The sequence below is a fragment of the Microchirus variegatus genome (assembly GCF_963457635.1).
Source record: "Microchirus variegatus genome assembly, chromosome: 6".
NCBI classification, from domain to species: domain Eukaryota; kingdom Metazoa; phylum Chordata; class Actinopteri; order Pleuronectiformes; family Soleidae; genus Microchirus; species Microchirus variegatus.
Window position 1 is genome coordinate 34,068,207 of NC_139807.1, and position 25,000 is coordinate 34,093,206.

Consider the following 25,000-nt stretch of genomic DNA (forward strand, 5'->3'; position numbering starts at 1 on the left):
ATATTTTATTTGTATACATTTATAAATATAGATATTTTATTTGTATACATTTAGAAATATAGATATTTTATTTGTATACATTTATAAATATATATAATTTATTTGTATACATTTAGAAATATATATATTTTATTTGTATACATTTATAAATATAGATATTTTATTTGTATATGTTTGTTTTCCTCAGGATCGTTGAGATCTACAGCCGTCGACTTCAAGGTAACAAAGAAAACTCTGATGTGATTATATAGTATTTTATAGTATTTATAGTATTTTATAGTATTTATAGTATTTTATAGTATTTATAGTATTTTATAGTATTCATGGACAAACCTGTCTCTTTGTCTCTTTGATTGATTGACTTGTCTCTTTGTGTCTTTGTGTCTCTGTCTTCAGTCCAGGAGAGATTGACCAAACAAATCGCTGTTGCCATCACTGAAGCTCTTCAGCCGACTGGAGTGGGCGTCGTCATAGAAGCAACGTATGTTTAAATATGAAGAAGAAGAACCTGGATCTGTACAAACAATGATGTCTGTCTGCCTGTCTGTCTGTCTGTCTGTCTGTCTCTCTCTGTCTGTCTGTCTGTCTGTCTCTCTCTCTCTCTCTGTCTGTCTGTCTGTCTGTCTGTCTCTCTCTCTCTCTCTCTCTCTCTCTGTCTGTCTGTCTGTCTGTCTGTCTCTCTCTCTCTCTCTCTCTCTCTCTCTCTCTCTCTGTCTGTCTGTCTGTCTGTCTCTCTCTCTCTCTCTCTCTCTCTCTCTCTCTGTCTGTCTGTCTCTCTCTGACTGCCTGTCTGTCTCTCCACAGTCACATGTGCATGGTGATGCGTGGCGTTCAGAAGATGAACAGTAAAACCGTCACCAGCACCATGTTAGGAGTTTTCAGAGAAGATCCAAAAACCCGGGACGAATTTCTGAGACTGATCAGGAGCTGAGGACCAAGCTCCTCCCCCTCCTCATCCTCAGCCCCGCCTCCTCCTCCTGTTGCCTGGGTTACACCCACCTGCACGCTGTTAAATGTCGTGCTAAATGTGTGTGTGTGTGTGTGTGTGTGTGTGTGTGTGTGTGAAGTAACAGTAAAGTGGAGGACGTTTGTTTACTCTGAATTTAGCTGTTTGTGTGTTTGTGTGTTTGTGTGCTCGTTGTCATGAGTCATAAAAGTGTTTACAGTCGTGTTCGTGTTTCTTCACCACAGACCAACCTGTGGGGGGCGCTACAGAGCTGAATAAGAGAATAAGTTCTGATTGTAAATCAACAAGAGTCTGAACTCCATGGTTTCATAAGGTGATGATGATGATGATGATGATGATGATGAAGGTGGTGTGGTGGTACTTTGTGTGTGTGTGTGTGTGTCTGTGTGTCTGTGTGTGTCTGTGTGTGTCTGTGTGTGTGTGTGATGGACAAATGTGATCATCATGACTAACCATCACGCTCAGTCTGACCAGATCTGTCATATTTATTAATTTAAAGAGCATCTGCTTGCTGTTGTGTTTCAAACTGATTATTGATTAACAATCAATGTTATTGTCTTTCGTGAACTCCTACTTTTCATCATCATCATCATCATCATCATCATCATCATCAATAAATGGCTGAAAAACAAAGAGGTTTCAGATTTGACCTCAGCTCAAACAGTGGCCGGCCCCAAAGCATAAGTGAATTAAGCCCCTGTGACCACTAGAGGGCCCCCAAGAGCAATTAACTCAAAACATTTTTTTATTTTAAAGTTTGGATTGCTGTAGTTTAGAATTTTAAGCTTTTTCACAGTTTTTACATAGTTGTCAGATGTGATTATTTAACTTTATATTTTATTTATAAACAATTTTTATGACCTTGTTCCAGGTGCCTCTAATAATTAACATTATTATTGAAGTATTTGTTTAATTTTCATTTTCTTTAATGCTGTGTTTTTTGACGTATAAAAGTCAAATCTTTGTATTACAGGAGTGTATTTTGAATCTCCCCCAAAGATTGTGCACATTTTTAGATTTTCAGACCTTAATATAAACCATTTGGTTTTATGTATTGATTCTCTGTGTCACCAGTAGGGGGAGTTGCTGAGTTTGCCAAATATTAATTGAAAGATTTCTCTGTAAGTTTGCAAATCTGGTGTCAAACAAAAAGTTCTGACATGTAGTTTTACAAGTGTATTCGTATTCATGACAGAGTAGAATAAGTAGAATAGCTTTAGTATAGTAGGTGTGTGAGTGATCAATAATCATTATTATTGGCACTAACAGAGGGCCCCAAAATCACATTTTGCTTAGGGCCCCATGGAGGCTTGGGCCGGCCCTGCCAACAGCAGGAAACAGAAGCTGCAGCAGTTTATCATCCATGCAGATTATAATCCAGAGAACATGTCCGTCCGTCTGTCTCTGTCTAATCTGTGGAGACAGATCTTTAGAAAAGACAAACTCCACCAAAAATCAATATCAGAGACGTTTCAGTAACTGAATCCTCTGAAGAGCTCGTCTTACAACAGAAGACAAACACAGTCTGGACCTTTTGTTTTCAGGAAATAAGAAATAAGATTTGTTTAATTTCACCGTGGCTCTGTGAAGAATCCTCATCAAATCATTATAACGTCAGCGGCTTAGGTTTGATTTGAGCCTGTTTTGGTGTTTACATTACGATGGTTGGTGTCAATGTTACTGAAAATACCTCCACAGAACCAAATAACACGTTTGTGATCATGAGGAGAAAAATCCTGGACATTTATTTACTTTGTAATAAAAACAAACAAATAAATGATGTTTAAAGGTCACATAGAGTGGTCCTGTCGCACATGTGAGTTATGGAGGTTTATTTACATACATTAACATGTTTTTATGCTCAAAAACCTCCTAGTTGCTGTAAACGAGCCGATAGAAATCCTCTTTTCTGGATGCACTGCTCCTCATTATCAAAACATTGTTTTAACAGTGTTTAAAAATAGATTCTTCACGACTTTGACGACCTTTGACCCAGAGTCAGACCTAGAGTTAGAAGACACTGTCGCTCGTGAAACACCTCCACAACGGACGTTATTCTTCTTCTGTGGTTCAATGTACGCAACAGGATGGAGCAGGAGGATCTGCTGTTCAGGAGAACCACTGTTTACGTAACCGGACCGGGTTTTTTCAGAGATCTCACTGAGCCTGAGATTACAATAAAACACAGCGTTCTCAGCAGTGACTGAACTGTTTGTTTAGAACCTTCAGGGCTTCATAAACAAGGTAATGACGCAGATACAATAATAATAATAATAATAAAAATAGATTTTATTTGTATTGCACTTTACATTTGAGCAACAAACGTCAAAGTGCTTCACAGCTCGTCTTCTTCTGCCTTTGACCTTTTCAGCTCTTTTACTGCCTCCACTGTGTCTCAGTGCTGCCACCTGCTGTTCACTGCTGACAAACACACTGTTCAGTCGTGAGTGGCTGATAATGAAGAATGTGTCGTGCATTATCTGAGGTTTTTACTAATTTACAGGAGGTAAAAGTTCCTCTACCTTTTCTGAGCAGCTCTAAATTTAATGAGAAGAAAATCATTTTCCTTCATAAGGTTTAACTTAATTCTGAGAATCCTCCACTTTTAACTTTGACCTCGAATGGAGCGGAGAAAACTGTGCTGAGTTAATACAAGTTAATACTGGTTAATACTGGTTAATAGTGGTTTTAGTGCTGGTTAACAGCTTGTGCACCAGGTCAGGCTGCTGCCTCTCACTGGTGCAGTCAAACAAATGAACGTCTTAAAGTGACTTCATGTTCCCAACAACAAGAGGAAATAATACAGTGTGATGAATAATGAACGCTGTGAATGATCATCAGATCAATATTAAAGGTTTATATACAGTGATGTAACTAAACCTTTAATATTGATCACATCCTGATGATGTAACTCTCTTTAAGCCTTTAAATAACTGATTGCTGTAGATCATGTGCTAAAGCTGAGCAGATAATAAACATATGTCCTTTAAAAGATTCTCTTTTCCCACTGAGATCTTAAGACTGTTAGAAATGTTCCTGTAAAAAAACAGTAAAAAACATACGTTAATGTAAAATTACCATTTTTTATTATCAATTAACACGATCACAACTAACACCCTGATTAGGAAACACCGTAAAACTTTCTTTAGAAAGAGGATTTGAGGATTTGAGGATTTACCCATGAAGTCTTTGTCTTCTTCTCGTCTTCTTCACGGTCGTGTTGATCTTCTGTTTCAGCTCCAGAGATAAATAAATAAATAAATGCTCCTCTCAATAATGAAGATTACAACTTCGTAGTAAATAGGCGTCACTGTCAATGTCAATCATCTGGGGGAGGGGGAGGGGCACCTGGGGGGTCCAATCAGATTTCAGGGGGGTCCACTGCTACCCCGGCCTCCCCTAGGCTCTAGCTCCGCCACTGCATCATGCAGGGTCCTCAGAAGAATAGCTGCGCAACCCGAACATAGCGTGTGTGTGTGTGTGTGTGTGCGTGCGCGCGCGCATGCTGGGGAGAGAGACAGAGTTACGGCTTATTTTCAAGATGGCGGCGGAGCAGACAGCCGGGCCGGCGCGTGACTGACAGAAGGAGCTCCGCACCTCCTCCTCTTCACCTCCTCCTCTTCACCTCCTCCTCACCTCCTCTTCACCTCCTCCGCGTGGAAAGGTCACGGTCAGACGGTGAGAAGATCGAGAGGAAATAATAATAATAATGATAATAAATAAACGCTGATAAATAAACGCTGATAAAGATAAAGATTCTCCGGTTGTGATGAAGCGTCTCTGCACAAGTTGTGAGTGAAGAGGATTTGACGTTGACAGCGGAGTAAGTACGAGATGATGAGTGTGTGAGTGTGTGTGGGTGCGTGCGTGCGTGTGCGTGCGTGCGTGTGCGTGCGTGTGTGTGTGTGCGTGTTTGTGTGTGTGTTCCATTTATGGTTTAAAAACATAGATTTGACCTGAGCAGCAGCATAAGCAGCAGCAGCATAAGCAGCAGCAGCAGCATAAGCAGCAGCAGCATAAGCAGCAGCAGCATAAGCAGCAGCAGCATAAGCAGCAGCAGCATAAGCAGCAGCAGCATAAGCAGCAGCAGCATAAGCAGCAGCTCTGTGTCAGTGCTACAGGTTGTTTTCAGTCCATTGGTAAATATTTTATTGACTCGTATGAAGCGAACACTGTTCAGTCAGACTTTAACTCACCTGAGCTTCATGTGGTGGAATAATAACATGTTGTTGTTGTTGTTGTTGTTGTTGTTGTTGTTGTTGTTGTTGTTGATCTAAAAACACATCCTCACATCTCTGTGCTCTGCCTGTGGATATTTGAGGTGTTGGGTTTGTGTTCGTGTTTCTTGACCCTGGTCCTGATTCAGATAAACATCTTTTCATCAGGCTTCTGATGATGAGATGTTTGTCTGCTCATGTTTGATGGTGTTTTATGTTTGATGGTGTTTCATGTTTGATGGTGTTACCTGACACATGTTTGATGGTGTTACCTGACACATGTTTGATGGTGTTACCTGGCTCATGTTTGATGGTGTTACCTGGCTCATGGTGTTACCTGGCTCATGGTGTTACCTGGCTAGTGTGAGCCAGTGTTCTGGACTGGTTGTGTTGGCTGTAGTCTTGTTTTTAACTGCACTGAGATCAGAGTGAAGACTTCAGGTCCAGGTCTTCAGTAATCCTGAGTCCAACCTTCAGGGTCACTGGGTCAGAACCTGCTGTGTTCAGACAGAGCTTGTATTTGTAGGTGAAGTCATTCTGTGTAACATCGTTCATTCAGAATGTCCCTCTTCAGTTATTTCTGCATATATTTGACTCTGGAGATCGACTGAGTTCACTCTCACAGTTAAGGACGTTTCCACAGAACACGATAACTGCTTTTTCAACGTAGTCGACGAGGGAATGTGAAGGCACAATTATTGATGTATTGATGAATGTACAAGGCATTTTATCACCTAATGACTTTAAGAATGTCCATTCACAATCGAGTTGTTTTATTTAGAGGAAGTTTTGACTTTACTGCTGTTATTTAACTGCTGATTTCACTTTGATTGGTGTCAGCGTTTTGGTCCACAAAGGTTTTCTATCGTGAGCGTGATCGTTCTTTTAAGAACAAGTCGATAAATAAACAAATACAAACGTCCTGAGCGGATCAGTCCAATCACATCTGCCGTTCGTTCTGCGTAAGCTCACAGAAAGTTAGTATTCACATTTAGCTCTGATGCTAACCACAGTGATTCAGCCCAGTGCTGTTCATCACTTTCACAATCTGAAGACACCGGTGCATCATAATGGCTGCCTGTCACTGTTTAATGCTAATAAAATGAATACATAATGAGTGTTTTAGTTGATTCTCCCAAATGAACAACCATTCATTCTTCAGTATATGGATGAAAAAGATGTGCGATTAGCTTTGTTGTTTCATTTTATATCTGAAAGAATGTTAACATATTGTAAACATTGGATTGGATGCAGTTAGAAAGTGATGTATTGAATATTAATTCTAGTTGTTAGAGGTTTTAGTGACGTGAAGATAAAAGCTTTTTAACATGAAGCCTAAAGAGAAGAGAAGCATCTATTGATTCACACAGAGTGAGAAGACGATGAAGACGATGAAGATCGTCCACAAACACCCATTACCCTTAGCCCAGAGTGTGGTCTGCAGGGACAAAGGCAGCATGTGTGGCATCTGATTTTGGACTGATGGTTTTGGGCGTTGGGTTCTGATGTCATCACCTTAAAGGGGAGGAGTCAGGGAAACATGGCCTACAAGCCAAACTAAATGATTGAACACATACTTTACAACATGGAGCTCTCTAATGTGGTGGCTGGATGATGATGATGATGATGATGATGATGTGAATGGCAGCTGGTTTCAGTCAAGAACTAAAGTGGAAGCGTCTGTCAGTGACCATCAGCTCTGCTTTGTGACAATTCTTCAAAACAAAGAAACAATTTCACAAATCGAAGTCAAACATTTCTGACCGACATGTTTCAGACTGAAGACGTTGAACAGGAGACAGATATTTTTATTACTTTAACTCATTAAGGTCTGAAGCGCCTGGAAAAAATGTCTCTAAAACCTGAGCTTCAATGGCTACTAAATGACTGATTTCTCTGAATAACTATTTTCAAATAAAAAAACAATAATAAAATAGGGTCATATCAACTTGATTTAGTCCTGATGTGAAGAACAAGAACAGACTGTAATGACTGTAACAGTCTGCTTCACATGTGACGCTGATAGAGCTCACAGCGCTGTGGCATCTGCAGCTAAATCCACTGTCAGTCCTGCTGTGAGGCTGTAAACACTCGGTCGATTACGGTGGTATTTATCGTCATTATCGCCGACCTCGTCGTCTTCAAACATAATTATGTCTTAATCATAAATCCCGGTCGATTTGTTCAGCGCGTTCAAAGTTATCAGCGATGACGTCATCGAAGACGAAACTCCTCAAAATCACTGCCTTCAGAAAATCTCTCTGCTGTCAAAGTCCTCCATGTTTGTGAGAAGTAAAAAAGTAAAAGTCACGAGGAACCTGATGCTTTACCGACGTCTATGAGAGAATAAAACATGCAGCCGATCTCCCGGAGTCAATGGGTTAATCTATAGAATATATGGTTTAAAAATGAGGTTGTACTCAGATTATTGACACATTATTGAAATAATAATAATAATAACACACATTCCCAGTCAGAACTGGATCATGTTGCAAACAATAGCTAATGCACGACATTTTACTGTAACTCTCATTTCTGGATGCACAGAAGCCTCTGATTTTGTGTTCATTCAGTAAATGATCTTTTTAAAAATCTTTCCACAGTCAAAGGCTGGAACTGTTCTCACATTATTCTGCGACTCTTTCTTCTGATCAGTCAGACAGAAATGTTTGCTCATCATTCAGGAGACGATGAAAAAGAAATGCTTAAGCTAACAAAGGGAATCTTACTGAAACATAAAGTGATGTTTAGATGAATCCTTTTGTCTCTGTGGAAGTCAAACCATCAGCTTTAACAACTGTTTTCTGACGACTAAGGAATTAAAAGATCAGGCCGGGAGAGTCGGCAAGTCGGTGAGATCGAGTTTCCTGGAGACGGTGTTCATTCCCGCTGGTCTCTGCATTAGCACTTCCCTGATAATACTGCACACGGGGTTAGCGTTAGCATGGCAATATCTGAAGTCTGGGAAGCCTACAATTAACTTTGGGAAGTGCTGATCAACAATGGCCTCAAACTGAATTGATCGTTTTTGTCCTCTTAACCTCCATCTTACACTTTTTATATCAGTCATTTACAAAGGTGGAGGAGTTTTAGTGAAATCACTGTCACCATCTTTGTTTTCCCTACATTAATCACATTCATCCACCCTCATTTCACTCTGTACCTTTAGATATAATATAATGGAATAAAATGACTCATACATTTTATATTCCCTATCATATCATAACTTACATTTAAATGTGCAGATTTCATTGACTGATGAAAGAAAACAAAGTCACAGTTGTCAAAAAGGAATGAATCATGTCCTAAACTATTTGATCCTTGTGTAAAGTACGTGTTCTATTGTAGTAAAGTTTTCTTTGAGGTTTAGTCAGAAATGAAAATGACCTGGAGTGTAACACAACACAACACAACACAACACAACACAACACAACACAACACAACACAACACAACATATTTCTGCATAATTTATTTTAACAAAGACATTTGTCCTGCATTGAAGTCAAAAACATGCAAACAAAACATCTGCTTCCATGTTAAACAACATTGAAAACACCTTCTTTCTGTCATGAAACCTCCTGCCACAGGCCTGAAGAAATGCACAAACTTAACATATATAATGTATAACAAACTGTATTTAACAAACGTTACATATATATAATGTATAACATACTGTATTTAACAATGTTATATCACAGCTCGGCCACAGCAGCAGCTTTTATACTGACAATAAATGTCAATGTGTTTCTCTGCTGTTGTTGGTGAACATGTGAATATCTTTTAATATGTTTTATGTTTATTGTACTGTTAGAAAATGAAATGCCACTGTAATTATGGGCTGTTGTAACACACACACACACACACACACACACACACACACACCCTAACTGACAGCTACAAATAGACATTACACTTCAGTATATGTTGACAAAGGTTAATATGTCTTCTTGTTGATGTCTCCTCGGTCCACAAACACAAATTGACTTTATCTAAGAGCTCTTAAAGTATTAAAATGAAGTGCTAGTTGTTACAGCATTGTCACGCTGACAATGATCTGCAGTACCAGTAACAATCAACTTTTATTATCTTATTTTCTATCTGTTTTTCTTTAGATTGTTGTTCTGGGAACCTGCACTAACTTCACGTTGGTTCTATTTACTTAAACTGATGACATTGGGTAAATAGGCGAGTGAAGAGAGACTGTAATGTTAATGTAAAACTTTGAAAGCTTTTTCCCACATAGATCATCTTTCATCCAAGACGTTACTTGACCTGATGTCTTCAGAGCCCAACCCCCCCCCTCTGGGGCAAACCTCCCCCCCTCTGGGCTAAACCACCCCCCCCCCTCTGGGGCAAACCCCCCCTCTGGGCTAACTGGCTGCAGATGCTCGTGAGGCTTGTGTTTATGTTCTTGAGCACATTCCTCTTCACCTCCTCCACGTGTCGCCCTGCTGTGGTCGTCTCTGTGGTCTGTGGTCGTCTCTGTGGTCTGTGGTCGTCTCTGTGGTCTGTGGTCGTCTCTGTGGTCTGTGGTCGTTTCTGTGGTCGTCTCTGTGGTCGTCTCTGTGGTCTGTGGTCGTCTCTGTGGTCTGTGGTCGTCTCTGTGGTCTGTGGTCGTCTCTGTGGTCTGTGGTCGTTTCTGTGGTCTGTGGTCGTCTCTGTGGTCTGTGGTCGTCTCTGTGGTCGTCTCTGTGGTCTGTGGTCGTCTCTGTGGTCTGTGGTCGTCTCTGTGGTCTGTGGTCGTCTCTGTGGTCTGTGGTCGTCTCTGTGGTCTGTGGTCGTCTCTGTGGTCTGTGGTCGTTTCTGTGGTCGTCTCTGTGGTCTGTGGTCGTTTCTGTGGTCTGTGGTCGTCTCTGTGGTCTGTGGTCGTCTCTGTGGTCTGTGGTCGTCTCTGTGGTCTGTGGTCGTCTCTGTGGTCGTCTCTGTGGTCTGTGGTCGTTTCTGTGGTCTGTGGTCGTCTCTGTGGTCTGTGGTCGTCTCTGTGGTCGTCTCTGTGGTCTGTGGTTGTCTCTGTGGTCGTCTCTGTGGTCTGTGGTCGTCTCTGTGGTCTGTGGTCGTCTCTGTGGTCGTCTCTGTGGTCTGTGGTCGTCTCTGTGGTCGTCTCTGTGGTCTGTGGTCGTCTCTGTGGTCTGTGGTCGTCTCTGTGCAGGATGTCTCTACAGCTGCAGTCAAGAGTCTTGAAATCAGTCCCTTTGGTGACTTTCACCGGCTCCAGTTTTCATGAACTTGACAGCTGGAAATCATTCCCCTGTCACGTTGGCTTAAATGAAAGCCATGTGAAGTGACTTCAGGCCTGGTTGAGTCAGGATATCTTAGTCAACTCCTCCCTGAAGTCCTGCTGTGGTCATAAGTCAGTGAGTTTGTGCTGGAAAGCTTTGTCTCTGGTTCTGGCAGCAGCTCTTTCACGTGGCTGAGTTTAAAGTTTCTGTTTGTCTTGTTTCACTGGTGCTCACGCTGCTCTGTGTGCTTCCTGTACTCGGAGCGTTCAGGTGAATCACAATATAAAGTCATTCAACTACGACATTTAAGGAAATCTGAAGTCAAACACCGACAAAGAGTCTGCAGAATAAAAGCATGACTTAAAGCATGAATGAGCCCACATGGTAAATGATGGAGAAACACATGAATATATTCTGTAGTTTATCAGGACCAACGTGAACCCACTAACATTTGAAAGAGCAGAAACAGCTGTGACTTCACTCTGGGCGTTTGCTTCAACATCGAGTCGAGCTCTCTCTTCCAGCTCAATCTTCCAAGGCAGAATTAGGGCAGCCAGGAAATGAAGATCGTTGGATTAGATCACTTTGTCCTTGATGCAGATTTTAATTCTTTTATGTCAGACGCTTTGTCACTGAGTGAAGTTCATAAGAGAGAATGAAAATCCACAGAGCAAATACAGTAACACCCTGCTGTGCTCTTTTAGGATTTTTGATGATGCTCTGCAGATGCTCTGTAGATGCTCTGTAGATGCTCTGCAGCCCTTTGTGGTCACTCTTTGTTTGACCATTTATTCCCTGAGTGATTTCTAAAGTAAGGTCGATTTCCCAGATGAGAGAGGAGTGGATAGACCAGCTGAACTTACTACTTCTTCTTTTGGCAGACCATCTTCCAATCATCATCACTTGTGCCAGAACAAGGTGAACCAGCATTTCCTCTCCAGCTGCACGTGACAACCAATGAAATGTATTCCAAATGCTCTTTGTTTGCTTCATGACTCAGAGCAGCTGATTCAGAATGGGGTTAAACATGGAATCGCACAATAACTAAAGTGACAAAACATCATTATGATTATGCAGTGCTGGACAAATTCACAGTCTCAAAAATGTCAGTTCATCATGATATGATTATTCTCCTCCCTTTTGCATCTACTGGTGTCTGATGGTGAGAAGAATAAAAACTATCTATTACTATCTGATGTATGAAGATGTGGTGACAACTGGAGTCTTTTTCACTCTTTTCCTGAGCCAACACATACAGTATGGTCACAGATTAACATGGGCAGAAGCTCATCTGTGGGTGAGATCTATCTGTTTACCATCCATAAATAAGCCAGTTTTTCTACGAAACCCCAAAGACAGAATGTATGTATCACACCGTTAGTTTCAGTGCATTCTTGTGTTTTTTGTTTAAGGTGCAAAAGTAATTACGCTTTTCATTTTAACCCTCAAGGACACACTTGTGACTTTGAGAATGTCACAAAGTGATGAATCTGGTCACTGAAGAAGATTGAGATCTCACTTCACTGCATCAGGAAAAAAGTATTTCTTTTACACTTCAGCATTTCTGAGACTGCTCATGTTAACCCAGTTCTTCAAGAAGATAAAAGAGAATACCTGTCATTCAAATGTGTTCACCTCTGCTTACACTCAGACCAAATTGCTTCACAATGGAACCAGATTTTTTCCCTAAAATGCAAATCAATGAGGCAAAAAGGCATCTCAAATTGAACACATTGTTTTTGGATCTGCAGCGGTTTCTCTTGGTCTTCTCCTTGTGTTGTTGCTTTATTAAAATGATCACAGCTGTAACTCATGATAGTGTTGTGTCAGAGGTATTTCTGAATCACTGCATTTATAACAACCACAAATATAAAATTCACTTGTTCATTTTGTAGTTGGGGCTCAGTGGTAGAGAGGGAGGTTGTGAGTTTGACCCCAGACTGTTAGTCTACATGCAGCATGTGTTGTGATGGCAGAAGTCCACTGCACACAGATGTGCTGTTTGAATGCATGAGTGAATGAGTGAAGTGGTGAATGGCAAAAAAAAGTCAAAGCCGTTTTGAGTGGACACGAAGACCAGAAAAGTGCTAATATAATACAGACCATCATGCTGCTGCTAGCATAGGGACAGGTTTTTATTGTCACGTGTGAAGAAACATTCTTAAATGACCCTGGACCTGAAGGTGATTGTCTAAACTATAACTATAGACTTGTGCATGTAGCTGCTATCCTCATCACATTTTACCCTCTCTTTTTATTTGTCCTTGGACTGGCCTCCCCTTAGTAAGATTTATGACTGTCCATCGTTTTATTTCACTGCCACACCAAGGATGTAAGATCCGTCTCTACCTGCTATCAAAATGAGATTAATCTCCGCCGGCTTTCTCTCTACCGTCCTGTGTATCTCTGCAGACAGTTGGCGGGGATGGGAAATGATGGAGGACAAAGGCCCTCGTGTAGCCGACTACTTTGCGGTGGCCGGTCTGACGGATCCGTCCAAGCCGTTGGACCAGGAGATCCACTTTGACGACGTCTGCCACAAGTCGGCCAAACCCAAAGCACCCGTCACAGATGTGGCTTTGGTGATCCGCTCCATGGGTGAGGAAGTGCCGCCAGGCTTCATTTGCATTGAGACGACACCAACCGGACAGTCAGCTGATCTCAACAATGGTGGCCTCATGGCACCGCAGATCTTCCTGTGCTACAGACGAGGACGTGACAAGCCACCGCTCACTGACCTAGGGTAAGTACTATAGGAGCGGTAGGATTTATATAAGTGAGCGAGGAAAAGGCAAATAGCTTTACAAATTAAAACTCCGATAGGCCGCCACAGTCTAGATTACAGGAAACACAAGACTCCAATTTAGTTTTGCGATAGAAACAGCTGATTAAGTGGATGTTCAGCCTTGTACTTACCTGTCACTGCTATTCCACTCAATGGTATTGTGAAAGAGAACTGAAGCTCCTGTCTTTGGTGCTGAGAAGTGAGCATTTTTTAGGTGCTTTGTTCCACTGAACCCTGAGCAGCTGTCTGTCTTCTATAGCAGATTCTTGTCTGCGATTCGGTGAACGAATCTTTTGAACGAATCATTTTAATGAACTGATTCAAGTGATTCAGTACACTCAAATGAACTGCCGATCCCATCACTAGCTCACGCCCGGCGCGACACAGGATATGACGTCACTTTTGGCCACGCCCTCTATGTTCACGCTCCAGTGCTGGTGATAATCACATCATCATTCTCTGGTTCTGCTGTATATTTTCCCCCTGTCTTCATTGTGCTGAATTTTTATTTTTACTCAGTAACGGATAGGATTTATAAAGTAACTAAGTACAATACTTGAGTCAATACGTACTCAAGTAAAATACAAAATCCTGATTTTAAATTGTACTTAAAAAATACAAAATACACAAAAAAAGTATTCAATACAGTAACTTGAGTAAATGTATTTGGTTACTTTCCACCTCTGCAAAGCAGATATTTTGGCTACATCAGCTCATTTCTGTTTCCTGCTAAACTAAATGATAGAAAACTATTCTCTTACTATTGTGTGGATTCATTTGTCACTGCAGTCTCACTAATGACAACAGGATGATGCTTTTCTTTGGCTGACTCTGCTCCGTCCAGAGTGTTGTTTGAGTGGAAGGAGCGACTGAAGCAGGGCTGCCATCTCATCCAGACCACGCCCTCCGGACGTCCAGCCAACATCAGTGGCAACTCCTCACAGCGCATCTACGTCACTTATCGTCGAGCGGCTGAGAATCAGCCACATGCTGCTCTGGCCGTCACTGACGTCTGCATCATCATCCCCAGCAAAGGAGAGACGCCTCCTCACACCTTCTGTAAGGTGGAGAAGAATCTCAACAGCAGCATGGTGAGAAGACCTAACCTTGACCTATAAGTGTTATTCTGAACATATTCACACGCTAACACTAACATATTAACACGCCAACACTAACATATTAACACGCTAACACTAACATATTAACACGCTAACACTAACATATTAACACGCCAACACTAACATATTAACACGCTAACACTAGCATATTAACACGCTAACACTAACATATTAACACGCTAACACTAACATATTAACACGCTAACACTAACCCTAACATATTTACATGCTAACACTAACATATTAACACGCCAACACTAACATATTAACACGCTAACACTAACATATTAACACGCCAACACTAACATATTAACACGCTAACACTAACATATTAACACGCCAACACTAACATATTAACACGCTAACACTAACATATTAACACGCTAACCCTAACATATTAACACGCTAACACTAGCATATTAACACGCTAACACTAACCCTAACATATTTACATGCTAACACTAACATATTAACACGCTAACCCTAACATATTAACACGCTAACACTAACATATTAACACAATAAAACTAACATATTAACACGCTAACACTAACCCTAACATATTAACACGCTAACCCTAACATATTAACACGCTAACCCTAACCCATTAGCAAGCTAACCTTTCTCATGTTCTCTTGTTTTCAGTGGGGCTCCTCTGTTTACCTGTGCTACAAGAAGTCTGTGGCTAAAACCAACACAATAGCCTACAAAGCAGGTAAACCTTCCTAATCCTAATCCTAAACCTGTAACCGCTGGTGCACACAGGTCCTAATACTGATGTTCACTTCCTGTTCCTGGTAAAACACAGGCTATTAAATAAACGTGCTGTAAATACTTTCTCTCCTTCTTCACCTTCTTGTCTAATAACTGAAGTCACTGATCAGTCTGATGAGAAGTTAACGTACACACCATAAATCACTGGGATTAATAAATGTGCACTTCATGACAGGCATTATCTTATTATTCTTTTTACAACTGTGCTGTTGCTGCTACTGCAGAACATGTCGATGGAGTGATGAGATACGTGTCTGCAGGCATAGATTCTTTCTCTCCAAGACCTTTAAATGGTTGCCCTATAGAAGTAATGGTTTAAACCACATCCACCTGACTTTATTTTGACAGAAGACTCATTTGAATAAGCAGCAGAGTGTGAATGGAGCGATTCTGTTTCTCATTCATGCTTTGGATGAGTCGGCCCAAAGAAATGTAGTTTATTTTCATAATTTCTGGCCAGAAACCATCACACATTAATCTGAGTTTTGGAAACAGATGTTTGGCCACATCTGCCTTTGTTTTCAGACAGATGCAGTGATCTTTGGACACAGTGTTATAAAAATGTGAAAGGGATTTTTGAAATCACTCAAAATGTAATTTTCAAATCGTACAAATTATCTTAACGCTTTCTGTTGTATCCTCAGTGGAACTATAATGAAGCTTCAACCTTTCACAATAAATGTTTCTTGTCAGATAAAGCAGAATTTTAGTCAATTAAACATTGAATGTTGATTCGTACTTTGTCATCAAGGTGAATTTAGAAATCCACATTCTACATCCAAGTTCCAAAAATGTAATTTCAAGAGAAGAACCTTTAGTGGAACATGGACGTCGGCTTAAAGGTTTGTACCAAGTGATAAGACTAGACTAAACTAGACGATTGTTCTCCTGATCGTTTCTTGGAGTAATGCCTGTATTCTACCTTCCTTTAGCCAAATGTAGCTCACATTTAATGAAATATACCTTATTTTTTGTTGTCTGTGTCCATTGACAAATGATATCTCTTATTTGTTTCCTCATTATTTTTCACACTGAGTTGAGATGCACAAAACATCCTAACCCTCTGTGCTGTAACTGTGTGTACAAATGGCTAATAATGTCTCTTAAATCATGAATTTAATCTGCTAATGAGCTCATTACCAAGCACAGATTTCTTTTTATTACAAGCCAGTGAGAAACTGACTCCAACAGATTTCTTGTGATAAGTTGAACTAGTTTGTTAGTTCTTCATTATTAGTCACACACTTACCATCTCTTTAACTGAGCCACTTTGTTTATGCGTGTTCTCTTTTCTTCTCAGGTTTATTCAGTCGATATCCAGAAGAGGACTATGAGTCGTTCCCACTGCCGGAGAGCGTCCCTCTCTTCTGCCTCCCCATGGGGGCCACGATCGAGTGTTGGCCTGAAAACACTAAATACTCCCTCCCTGTTTTCTCCACCTTTGTCCTCACTGGAGCGTCTGGAGAGAAGGTAAAATAGAATAATGATAAAAGAAGAGTGGAAAGACTCTATTCTAATTCTCTGTCCTCTATGAGGATAACAAACGTGTCTGTAGCAGCTGTGAGAGTCTGGCAGTGACAGTTTGACCTCATCACCGACTGTAACTGTCGTCTCTGCAGCTGCGACCACAGCCTGGAACAACACAACCACACTGTGGAGGCCAGCAGGGAAAGTGGGTCAGGCACGGTGCTATTGTCTGCTGAAAACCTAGTCTTTCCTTTTTTAGATCAGGCTTTAGAACAGTGGCTCAGTGGATTAAAGTAGATATGTTTTATATATACATTTATGTTTGTTTTCATCAGACAATCATGCATGTTTGCAGATTCAAAGCCCCTCTGTGGCTGTAAGTGGGGATGAGGCTCTTGTTTACACTTAAATATGAAGTGAATCACAGCTGTGATTGAACACTAATAAAACCCAAAGCCTGTGCATGTTTAGACAGCAGCTGCTCACAGCGGAGTGATGACCAAACACTCAGTCACCGCTCAGTCTGTGTGGATCCAGGCTGAAGTTTGTCATGTTTGCTTGTACGTTTGAAATGTTGTTGCATCAGCACATACGTAAACATTGTGTTTTACTGGTCAAGGTCAGAGGTCAGAGTCAGCTGGACTGTGGCAGTCTGCACTCTCCAGTTATTCTTTTAGGGCATTACACTGATCTCCAGCCTAAATAAAGCATTATTAAAGCTTTGTCCCTATAATAATAATAAAAAACTTTTCTTTTATAGTTATAGTTTTATAATTTATAGTCTTATAAAGTTTGTCTCCTTGAAGAAATGAGAATTGGTTAAATGTTATTTTTCTAAAGACAAACATAAATATTCATTGATATTCATATAATTGAAGCACAGTTCTCGCAGCTCTTCTACAAGTACACAAGTATACTCACTTATTACTAAAAACAGGGTTCGTAAGGTCATGAAAAACCTGGAAAAGTTTTGGAAATTGAAAATGCATTTTCTAGGTCCTTGAAAAATTAACAAAAAAAAAATTCCTGTAAAGTTTTGGAAAAGTCATGGAAATATTGCATGGATAATATTTTGGATGCGTAAAACATAAATAAAATGATGTAATGTGCGATTAAAATTTAAATTGACACGGAAATGTCAAGCAGAAACAAGCAGATCACTGCGCTGTGCTTAGCGACGCTCAGTCCTCACTTGGATGTTCAGCTCTATTCAACCACAAAAAAAAGAGTTTGATATGATTTAACTGCGTTTATGCAAATGAGGCGTACAGAGACGATCATTCAGTCTTGGTGTGTGGGTTTCACCGCTAACACACACAAGCTAACGGAGAAGCTAAAAACACAAGGCAACACACTTCCGGGGACGCTCTCACTCGGAGGTAAAAAAAAAAAAGGAGACAACAATTCACATGCAAACGATGCCACACAGTGGCTGCAAGTGTAAACTGCAGGTGTGAACCAAAACGTGAAGAACAAAAAAGCCCTTACAGAAAACAACCACTTCCTCTCTTTGAACCATTTCTTAAAGCATCAAATAATAATTCAAAATCAAAGCAGAAGATAAACCTGTCGATCTGTGAGTGAAGAGTCTTTTATTTTCAGGTTTTTTTTTGACCTCATGCTGATTCTGACTCACTGCTGTTTATTTGGCCACAGCTGCCACTTTACATATTGATGTTCACTAAAGGTCAAACACCAATGGACGATAGTCCCTTCATTTATATGCACACTGATGTTTCCATATATTTAAGAGTGACAGAATGACCTGGAGGGCTGTTTGTTCCTGGTGTGGTTGTGTTGTCTGTCTGAGTTCCAGCTTGTCATTCTTTTGTTTATGACCTGGAGTTGGATTCATAATTCAGATTTATAATGAGGATACTAAGCTTTATGGAGCTTTATATGTAGAGGTTAGTTTCTGTGTAGTGTGAAAACATGATGTGTAACCAAAGCCTTGTCCTGCTTCAGGTGTACGGTGCTGCCATCCAGTTCTATGAGCCGTATCCTCAGGAGTGTCTGACCGATCAGCAGCTCTCTCAGCTGGGTCTGCTGAGCTTGGATCCACACAAACCCTCGTCCAACAGTTTGTCTTCATCCAGCAGCAGCAGCAGCAGCAGCAGCACTCAGCCTCAGCTGGTTTACACCAACAAGTGCATCTGTCTGCTCTCTCACTGGCCTTTCTTCGATGTTTTTCGCAAGTTCCTCACGTTCCTGTATCGCTACTCCATCTCTGGCCCTCATGCCCTGCCCATCGAGAAGTGAGTCCTCTCTGTTTTATCTTTTTATTTCATCTTTATATTTTCTGCCAGGTTGGTGAGTAGTTTGGTGTTGTATTGTTGTAAAAGTGTGCACATGCATGCACATCCAGGTTCAATAAAAACTGGGCTGTGGGCAGGATTGAGACTGACCTACAGGTGACATTTGACCTGAAAAGTTACCTAGTTTGTCATAAAGAGCAGCATCTGCTGTGTTTACACGTCTTTAACTATAATGTTCTCCATCTGGGCACAAGGTCATATCCACATGATGACAAAATAATGCCATACATAAAGAAAACCTTACCAACAGCTGCTGGCGAGGATGCCTGCTTGTTAACTTGCTCGTGTCCTGGTCAGGTGATGTGAAAATGACCTCCTGTGTTTTAGTGCTGCTCATAATTCAGACTAATCTGAGAGGGTTTGCACTGACAGATTACTCGGCTGTTCACTGCTGTTATTTTTGGCCTCACGTCCTCTTAATTCTTCTTCCTTTCAGGCACATCTCTCATTTTATGCATAAAGTCCCTTTTCCTTCCTCTCAGAGGCCTCGAATCCTGGTGCAGGTGAGTTTTCACAAGACTGTGATGTGTTTGTTGAGAGGTGGCAGAACTACACAGAGAACATTATAGTGTGTAGTTTGGGTTCACTATGGATGAATATGTTCTTTCTTTTTTGTTTCACTTGCTTGGCTTCAGCTTTCTCCTCATGACAGCCTGATGTTGAGCCAGCCTGTGTCTTCTCCTTTACCTCTCAGGTAAGAGAACATGACCTTCTAAGTGTTCTATAGACACATTTGTGTTAGGCTTTGTCTTAGTTGACACAAAGACATAGTGTATATACTGACATTGATTATAATATTGATTTAAACAAACATTTCACTGAGAAGAAGTTACTAGATTTAAAACACTGAATGTAATCATTCTCACATCAATTTTGAACATTCTTCATATTTTCATACTTAAATGTTATATTTCACAGTAGTTCTGTTGTAGATGTTACACACACTTTCCTGACTGTGTTTTTTTTGTAGTGGTGGTCGATTTTCCACACTGCTCCAAAACCTCGGAGCAGAGAACGCCGTCACTCTGCTGGTGTTTGCTGTCACTGAACATAAGATCCTTGTTCACTCGCTGAGACCGGCCGTTCTGACCAGTGTCACTGAAGCTCTGGTGTCTGTACGTTCATTTATTTTCATTTATTCAGCTGCTTTCACTCTGTCCATAAGATGCTGCTGCTGTGTCTCTTTTTAATCTCAGTGTTAATCCTCCTCAGATGATCTTTCCATTCCACTGGCCATGTCCATATATTCCACTGTGCCCCCTGGCATTGGCTGGTGTGTTGAGCGCCCCCTGTCCTTTTATCGTAGGAGTGGATTCTCGCTATTTTGATCTGTATGACCCTCCACCAGATGTGAGCTGTGTGGACCTGGACACAAACACCATTTTCCAGTGAGTTCTGTAACCAAAATGTACTTTTTAGTCTTCACTGTTCTGTTGATAAATGCTGTGTGATTTGTGTAAAGGGAAAATGACCGTTTGCCCGTGGGCACTTCCTGCTTGAAGCTCAGCATTGTTTCCTTTTGCCGCAAAGTTTTTCCAGACCACATTACTGCTAAGTCTTGAGTTCTAAGTTTAAAGACCAGGCCATTTTCCTGGAGCATTAGTGGAAATCTTTGTATTTTTGTCGTGTCAAACTTGTTTAAATCTGAAAAGAAGACAATTCTGGAATTTCATGATGTTAACCCTAGTAATGGTTAACATCATTTTTACCTGCCAGACAGCGTTAGGGTGGTCTGAACTACCCAGGCTGACCACTGCCTCTCAGCTTCTGCCTCTGCTTTTTCAGCAATGAAGATAAGCGAGCGCTCACATGGAAGATCCTGCCAAAGAAAGCCTGTAAAAACCTGATGAATGTGTTGAGTCACCTGTACCAGCAGCTGCTGGACGGTGAGTACTGAGCTAATACATGAAACTGTACAAATGTACCAGTTGTTTGATTGTGTTGCTAGGATGCACTGTCAGCAAACCTTACACTTTTGTGGTTCTTAGTTTGTGTTCAGTTGAAGAATGAACAACTAACTATCAACTTACAACCTGACAAGAATGAACCTCTTCTCATTCTGACACTGGACAAAAACCTGTCATCAATATAATTAACAACATCTGACTGACAGGAGTCACCACAATGATGATCCTCGTTCTAGAACTAAACTGTTCTGTTCACTCAATAACTCAAAGCCACCAATAATCTATTCACAGCATTATTTTCTAATGATCTGCCTTCAGCTGTCGGCTCTTTGCATATTTTAACTCTCATAAAACCTGCTGTTGTTGAACTGGAAAATCTGAATAAATCAATTTACCGATTCAGCAAAGCTGAAAATGAACCAAGTTGCTGCCACAAGTACTGGATATTAATATGAGCATATATTAATATATATTTATTAATATATATGTACTAATATGTCTGCTTGAGGTTTAAGTTGAAAAGTCAGTTTTTTTCTGCATATTTATGTTATACATATTCTCAGATGTAGAGCACAGAAATCAAAGTACCAGACTTTTGCTGTCGCTCCAGTTGAACTTTATCAGGGAACAAGCACTGAACCTTTGTCATTGTGTACATGTACATGTTTGTCAGTGTGTACATGTACATGTTTGTCAGTGTGTACAGGTACATGTTGGTCAGTGTGTACATGTACATGTTTGTCAGTGTGTACATGTACATGTTTGTCAGTGTGTACAGGTACATGTTTGTCAGTGTGTACATATACATGTTTGTCAGTGTGTACATGTACATGTTTGTCAGTGTGTACATGTACATGTTTGTCAGTGTGTACAGGTACATGTTTGTCAGTGTGTACATGTACATGTTTGTCAGTGTGTACAGGTACATGTTTGTCAGTGTGTACAGGTACATGTTTATCAGTGTGTACAGGAACATGTTTGTCAGTGTGTACATGTACATGTTTGTCAGTGTGTACAGGTACATGTTTGTCAGTGTGTACATGTACATGTTTGTCAGTGTGTACAGGTACATGTTTGTCACATGCAGACATGTTTCTTTAGAGGTACAAACAAGCAGGTACACATTTTAAAGGTACAGTCCTTGTACTCGACTTGATTTCTTAGTGCGTGTGCTGTGTTTGTCTGTAGGTCAGCACAGAGCTGATGGGCTGCTGGAGCTGAGCATGAGTGATTCATCAGAGCTGAGCTGTGGGAAGAGCATTCACACTCTGGAGCTGGAGATCCAAGAGGCCTTCCTACGCTTCATGGCAGCCATTTTGAAGGGCTACCGTTCATTCTTACGACCGATCACCCAGGCACCGTCTGAGAAAGCCACAGATCACAGTTCACTCTTTGACCTGCAAGGTAATATCTGTGATCATGTTACTTATGTTATATATAATTCAGAGGGAAACAGACACTGAGGGAAAAGGATGAACCCATGTTTTCTGCCTCAGCTCTTTAAGAACTGTCACTTTATTTGAGTATTTGAGGGTATTTGATTAGATCCTTTGTAATGGTTTGTAATGATCTTTTAGCTCATTATTCAGTCTTCCACCAATGTTTTAACATCTAATCATGGTTGTTTTTAGTTCATGCTTACTGCTAATCAGACTTTGAGTTCATAAACTACAGCTGCGTCATCTGTTGCACCTTCCTTTCTGCAGCTGGACAACCCACAAAAACAGATGGTGTTGTAAAATACATGATCTCACAAAAGCTCTGAGTAAACACAAAGCTGTTTGCACAACATTAGCTGGGATTTGAGGTTCAAGGCTGTTTGCAGACAGAAGGTTTTGTAAGAGTCCACTGTGTGACTGAGAGCTGCTCATCAACGCTGCTTCACGTCACAGTTAAAATCATTCAGTCCTGTATGAGTTACACGACACAGCAAATGGTAAAGGCTTCATTACATAATGACTGCATCGAGGAAAGATGTAAACGCTTGTGCGTCAGCTGAATGAAAACATCACATTATTAGAATACTGCTATTGTAGTAGAACCTTCTTCAGAAAGCAGTATCTTACATTATAGGATTACAGTGCTTTGAGTATTTTCAACCTGTGATACTGAACAAACTTAACTTACTTAGAAAAGTCTGTAAAATAAGTAAATACATTTCTGCTCCAGTGACTTTGTGTGATGTTATTCTCCTCAGGTTTCTTGAAGAGTCGTGATCGCTCACATCAGAAGTTCTACTCTCAGATGACCAAGACTCAGATGTTCATTCGCTTCATAGAAGAATGTTCTTTTGTCAGCGACAAAGACGCCAGCCTGGCCTTCTTTGATGACTGTGTGGACAAAGTCAGTTAATATTATCATTTTAATGTCAATGAATTACTTCTTTATCTTATTTTTTTGTTTGAATGTTCTCTTCATGTTGAGCTCCTCTGGCTCAGACTTCTCTTTATCCTCTTTATTTCATCTCCCTCTGTGTTTTCAAACAAACTCTGGACTTTACAACGTCAGCTTCCTTGAGTTTTTCTTTCTCTTCCCTCTTCTGCTTCCATTTGCAAACAGCTCTACAATTCAGAGCGGAATGCAGACAAAGGAGGCAAAGTAAGTCTATGATTACATAAACAGTTATTTCATTACCATACTCTTGTCTCAGATACTCACAGGCTTCTTATTCCTTTAGAATATAACCCTGCATAATTAGACTGAGCTGTTATGTTAGGTTTTCCATGTGTGCTCCTTATAAATTAAACTAAATCAGATGTTGAGAGCTGATACTCCATTTCAATATTTAAAGTTTAATCCTAAAGTCCTTAAATAGTTGAGCTTCCTTTGAAAATCCTCAGTTTTCTGCAAAGATTTCTGACTTGAATTTCAAAAATTTGTGAGTAAGGGCTTTTAGTGCTTCTGGGATTTCTGGCGCACTAACAGAACATGATTTTAGATTTGTGTTCGTCCTCTGGCCTAAAACCCAGTGAGAATCATCTGAACTCCACTGGGAACTTTTTCACTGTTTTTGTGTGTGTGTGTGTGTGTGTGTGTGTGTGTGTGTTCTGCAGACAGACAGTGAGAGACCAGATGAATCCAGGCTCATAGAGTTTGATGAATCCCAGCGCAGCGAACACACCGTCTTCATCACACCTCCAGAGCTTCCTCCTTTAGCTGCAGAGGAGGAACATCCTCTCTGCTACAGGTGAAATAAAGAATAGTGTTGATGTGCTGATGGAACAGTAGACAGAAAGAAGACTGAGGTGTTTGTTCTTCATCAGGTACGATGGTTTCCCAGTGCTCAGTCTTGACCTGTTTGACCCTGTGGAGGCGCTGTGGTCGCCCTCCTGTCGCCCCACTGTCAGACACAGCTGCCCCACCAGCCCTGCACCTATGTTTAGAAGAACCAAGCAGGTCAGAGCTACAGTGACCCTCTACTGTCACACATCAATATACTGATGGAAACATCTTAAATACCCAGCTTGTGCTTAGAATGACAGATAAATGAGTTGCTTTTAGCAAAAGGTTTTATATAATCTATATATATCTATATCTATATAATCATGATATACTATATGTATTTGGCATCCCTTCAAAACTAATATATATGTTAAAAATGATTGAAGTGAAATAAATCTCACTTTGACGTTTTAATTCCTTTTCCTTCTCATATTTTCATTGTTGATTACACTTTAACCGTGTAGTGATTAATGCTTCAATTTGACTTTCACACGCAACACAACTGTGATACGAGAATCTTTTGCACGTCTTTGCATTCAAACATTTCTTTAATCTTCACCCACAGGAGATCAAATTGTCCCAGAAGATCGCTAAGAAGTACTCGTCCGTCCCTCAGCTGTGGTCTAAGTGTCTGCTGCGTCACTGCTATGGTCTGTGGTTCATTTGTCTGCCAGCGTATGTTAAAGTCTGTCACTCCAAGGTCAGAGCTCTTCGTACGGCTTATGACGTCCTCAGGAAGATGCAGGTGAAGAAGTTGCAGCCGCCTGATGAGGTAAATCACCATTCTCTCAATAAAAACCCAGCATGTGTCAACATTTTCCCAGTATTTGCACTTTTCTTTTCATTTCTATTTGATTTAGAATGATTTGTCCGTGTTGAAATGCAGGTGTGCTATCGTGTGCTGATGCAGCTGTGTGGTCAGTATGGTCAGCCGGTCTTGGCGGTCAGGGTCCTCTTTGAGATGAAGAAGGCTGGCGTCCTCCCCAACGCCATCACGTACGGATACTA

At 40.7% G+C, this 25,000-nt stretch overlaps 2 protein-coding genes across 5 annotated transcripts in view; both read left to right on the plus strand.

Annotated features, from left to right (window-relative positions):
- The window catches only part of gch1 (GTP cyclohydrolase 1), a gene marked incomplete at both ends in the record, with an annotated part of 8,542 nt that extends 7,611 nt beyond the window's left edge, over nucleotides 1-931 (plus strand). The window contains 3 exons of the mRNA XM_083890887.1: nucleotides 188-219; nucleotides 397-481; nucleotides 805-931. Coding sequence (XP_083747013.1) covers nucleotides 188-219; nucleotides 397-481; nucleotides 805-931 — 244 coding nt within the window. The remainder of the gene's footprint in view (nucleotides 1-187; nucleotides 220-396; nucleotides 482-804) is intronic.
- Nucleotides 932-4,526: 3,595 nt separating this feature from the next.
- Nucleotides 4,527-25,000, plus strand: part of LOC310928628 (C-myc promoter-binding protein-like) — a 35,298-nt gene continuing 14,824 nt past the window's right edge. For 2 of the 4 annotated variants that reach the window (XM_083891251.1, XM_083891252.1), the window contains exons 1-18: nucleotides 4,690-4,790; nucleotides 12,817-13,147; nucleotides 14,034-14,280; nucleotides 14,953-15,022; nucleotides 16,382-16,551; nucleotides 18,514-18,803; nucleotides 19,300-19,366; nucleotides 19,499-19,557; nucleotides 19,834-19,978; nucleotides 20,076-20,251; nucleotides 20,649-20,749; nucleotides 21,959-22,174; nucleotides 22,968-23,113; nucleotides 23,330-23,368; nucleotides 23,824-23,957; nucleotides 24,034-24,166; nucleotides 24,558-24,764; nucleotides 24,879-25,000. The exon at nucleotides 24,879-25,000 is cut by the window's right edge and continues 7 nt beyond it. In XM_083891251.1, the coding sequence (XP_083747377.1) occupies nucleotides 12,837-13,147; nucleotides 14,034-14,280; nucleotides 14,953-15,022; nucleotides 16,382-16,551; nucleotides 18,514-18,803; nucleotides 19,300-19,366; nucleotides 19,499-19,557; nucleotides 19,834-19,978; nucleotides 20,076-20,251; nucleotides 20,649-20,749; nucleotides 21,959-22,174; nucleotides 22,968-23,113; nucleotides 23,330-23,368; nucleotides 23,824-23,957; nucleotides 24,034-24,166; nucleotides 24,558-24,764; nucleotides 24,879-25,000 (2,633 nt within the window). In that variant the 5' untranslated portion in view covers nucleotides 4,690-4,790; nucleotides 12,817-12,836. Of the gene's footprint in view, nucleotides 4,646-4,689; nucleotides 4,791-12,816; nucleotides 13,148-14,033; nucleotides 14,281-14,952; nucleotides 15,023-16,381; nucleotides 16,552-16,700; nucleotides 16,754-18,513; nucleotides 18,804-19,299; nucleotides 19,367-19,498; nucleotides 19,558-19,833; nucleotides 19,979-20,075; nucleotides 20,252-20,648; nucleotides 20,750-21,958; nucleotides 22,175-22,967; nucleotides 23,114-23,329; nucleotides 23,369-23,823; nucleotides 23,958-24,033; nucleotides 24,167-24,557; nucleotides 24,765-24,878 lie in introns of those variants that run through there. The other 2 variants (XM_083891253.1, XM_083891254.1) reach the window with 2 other exon arrangements.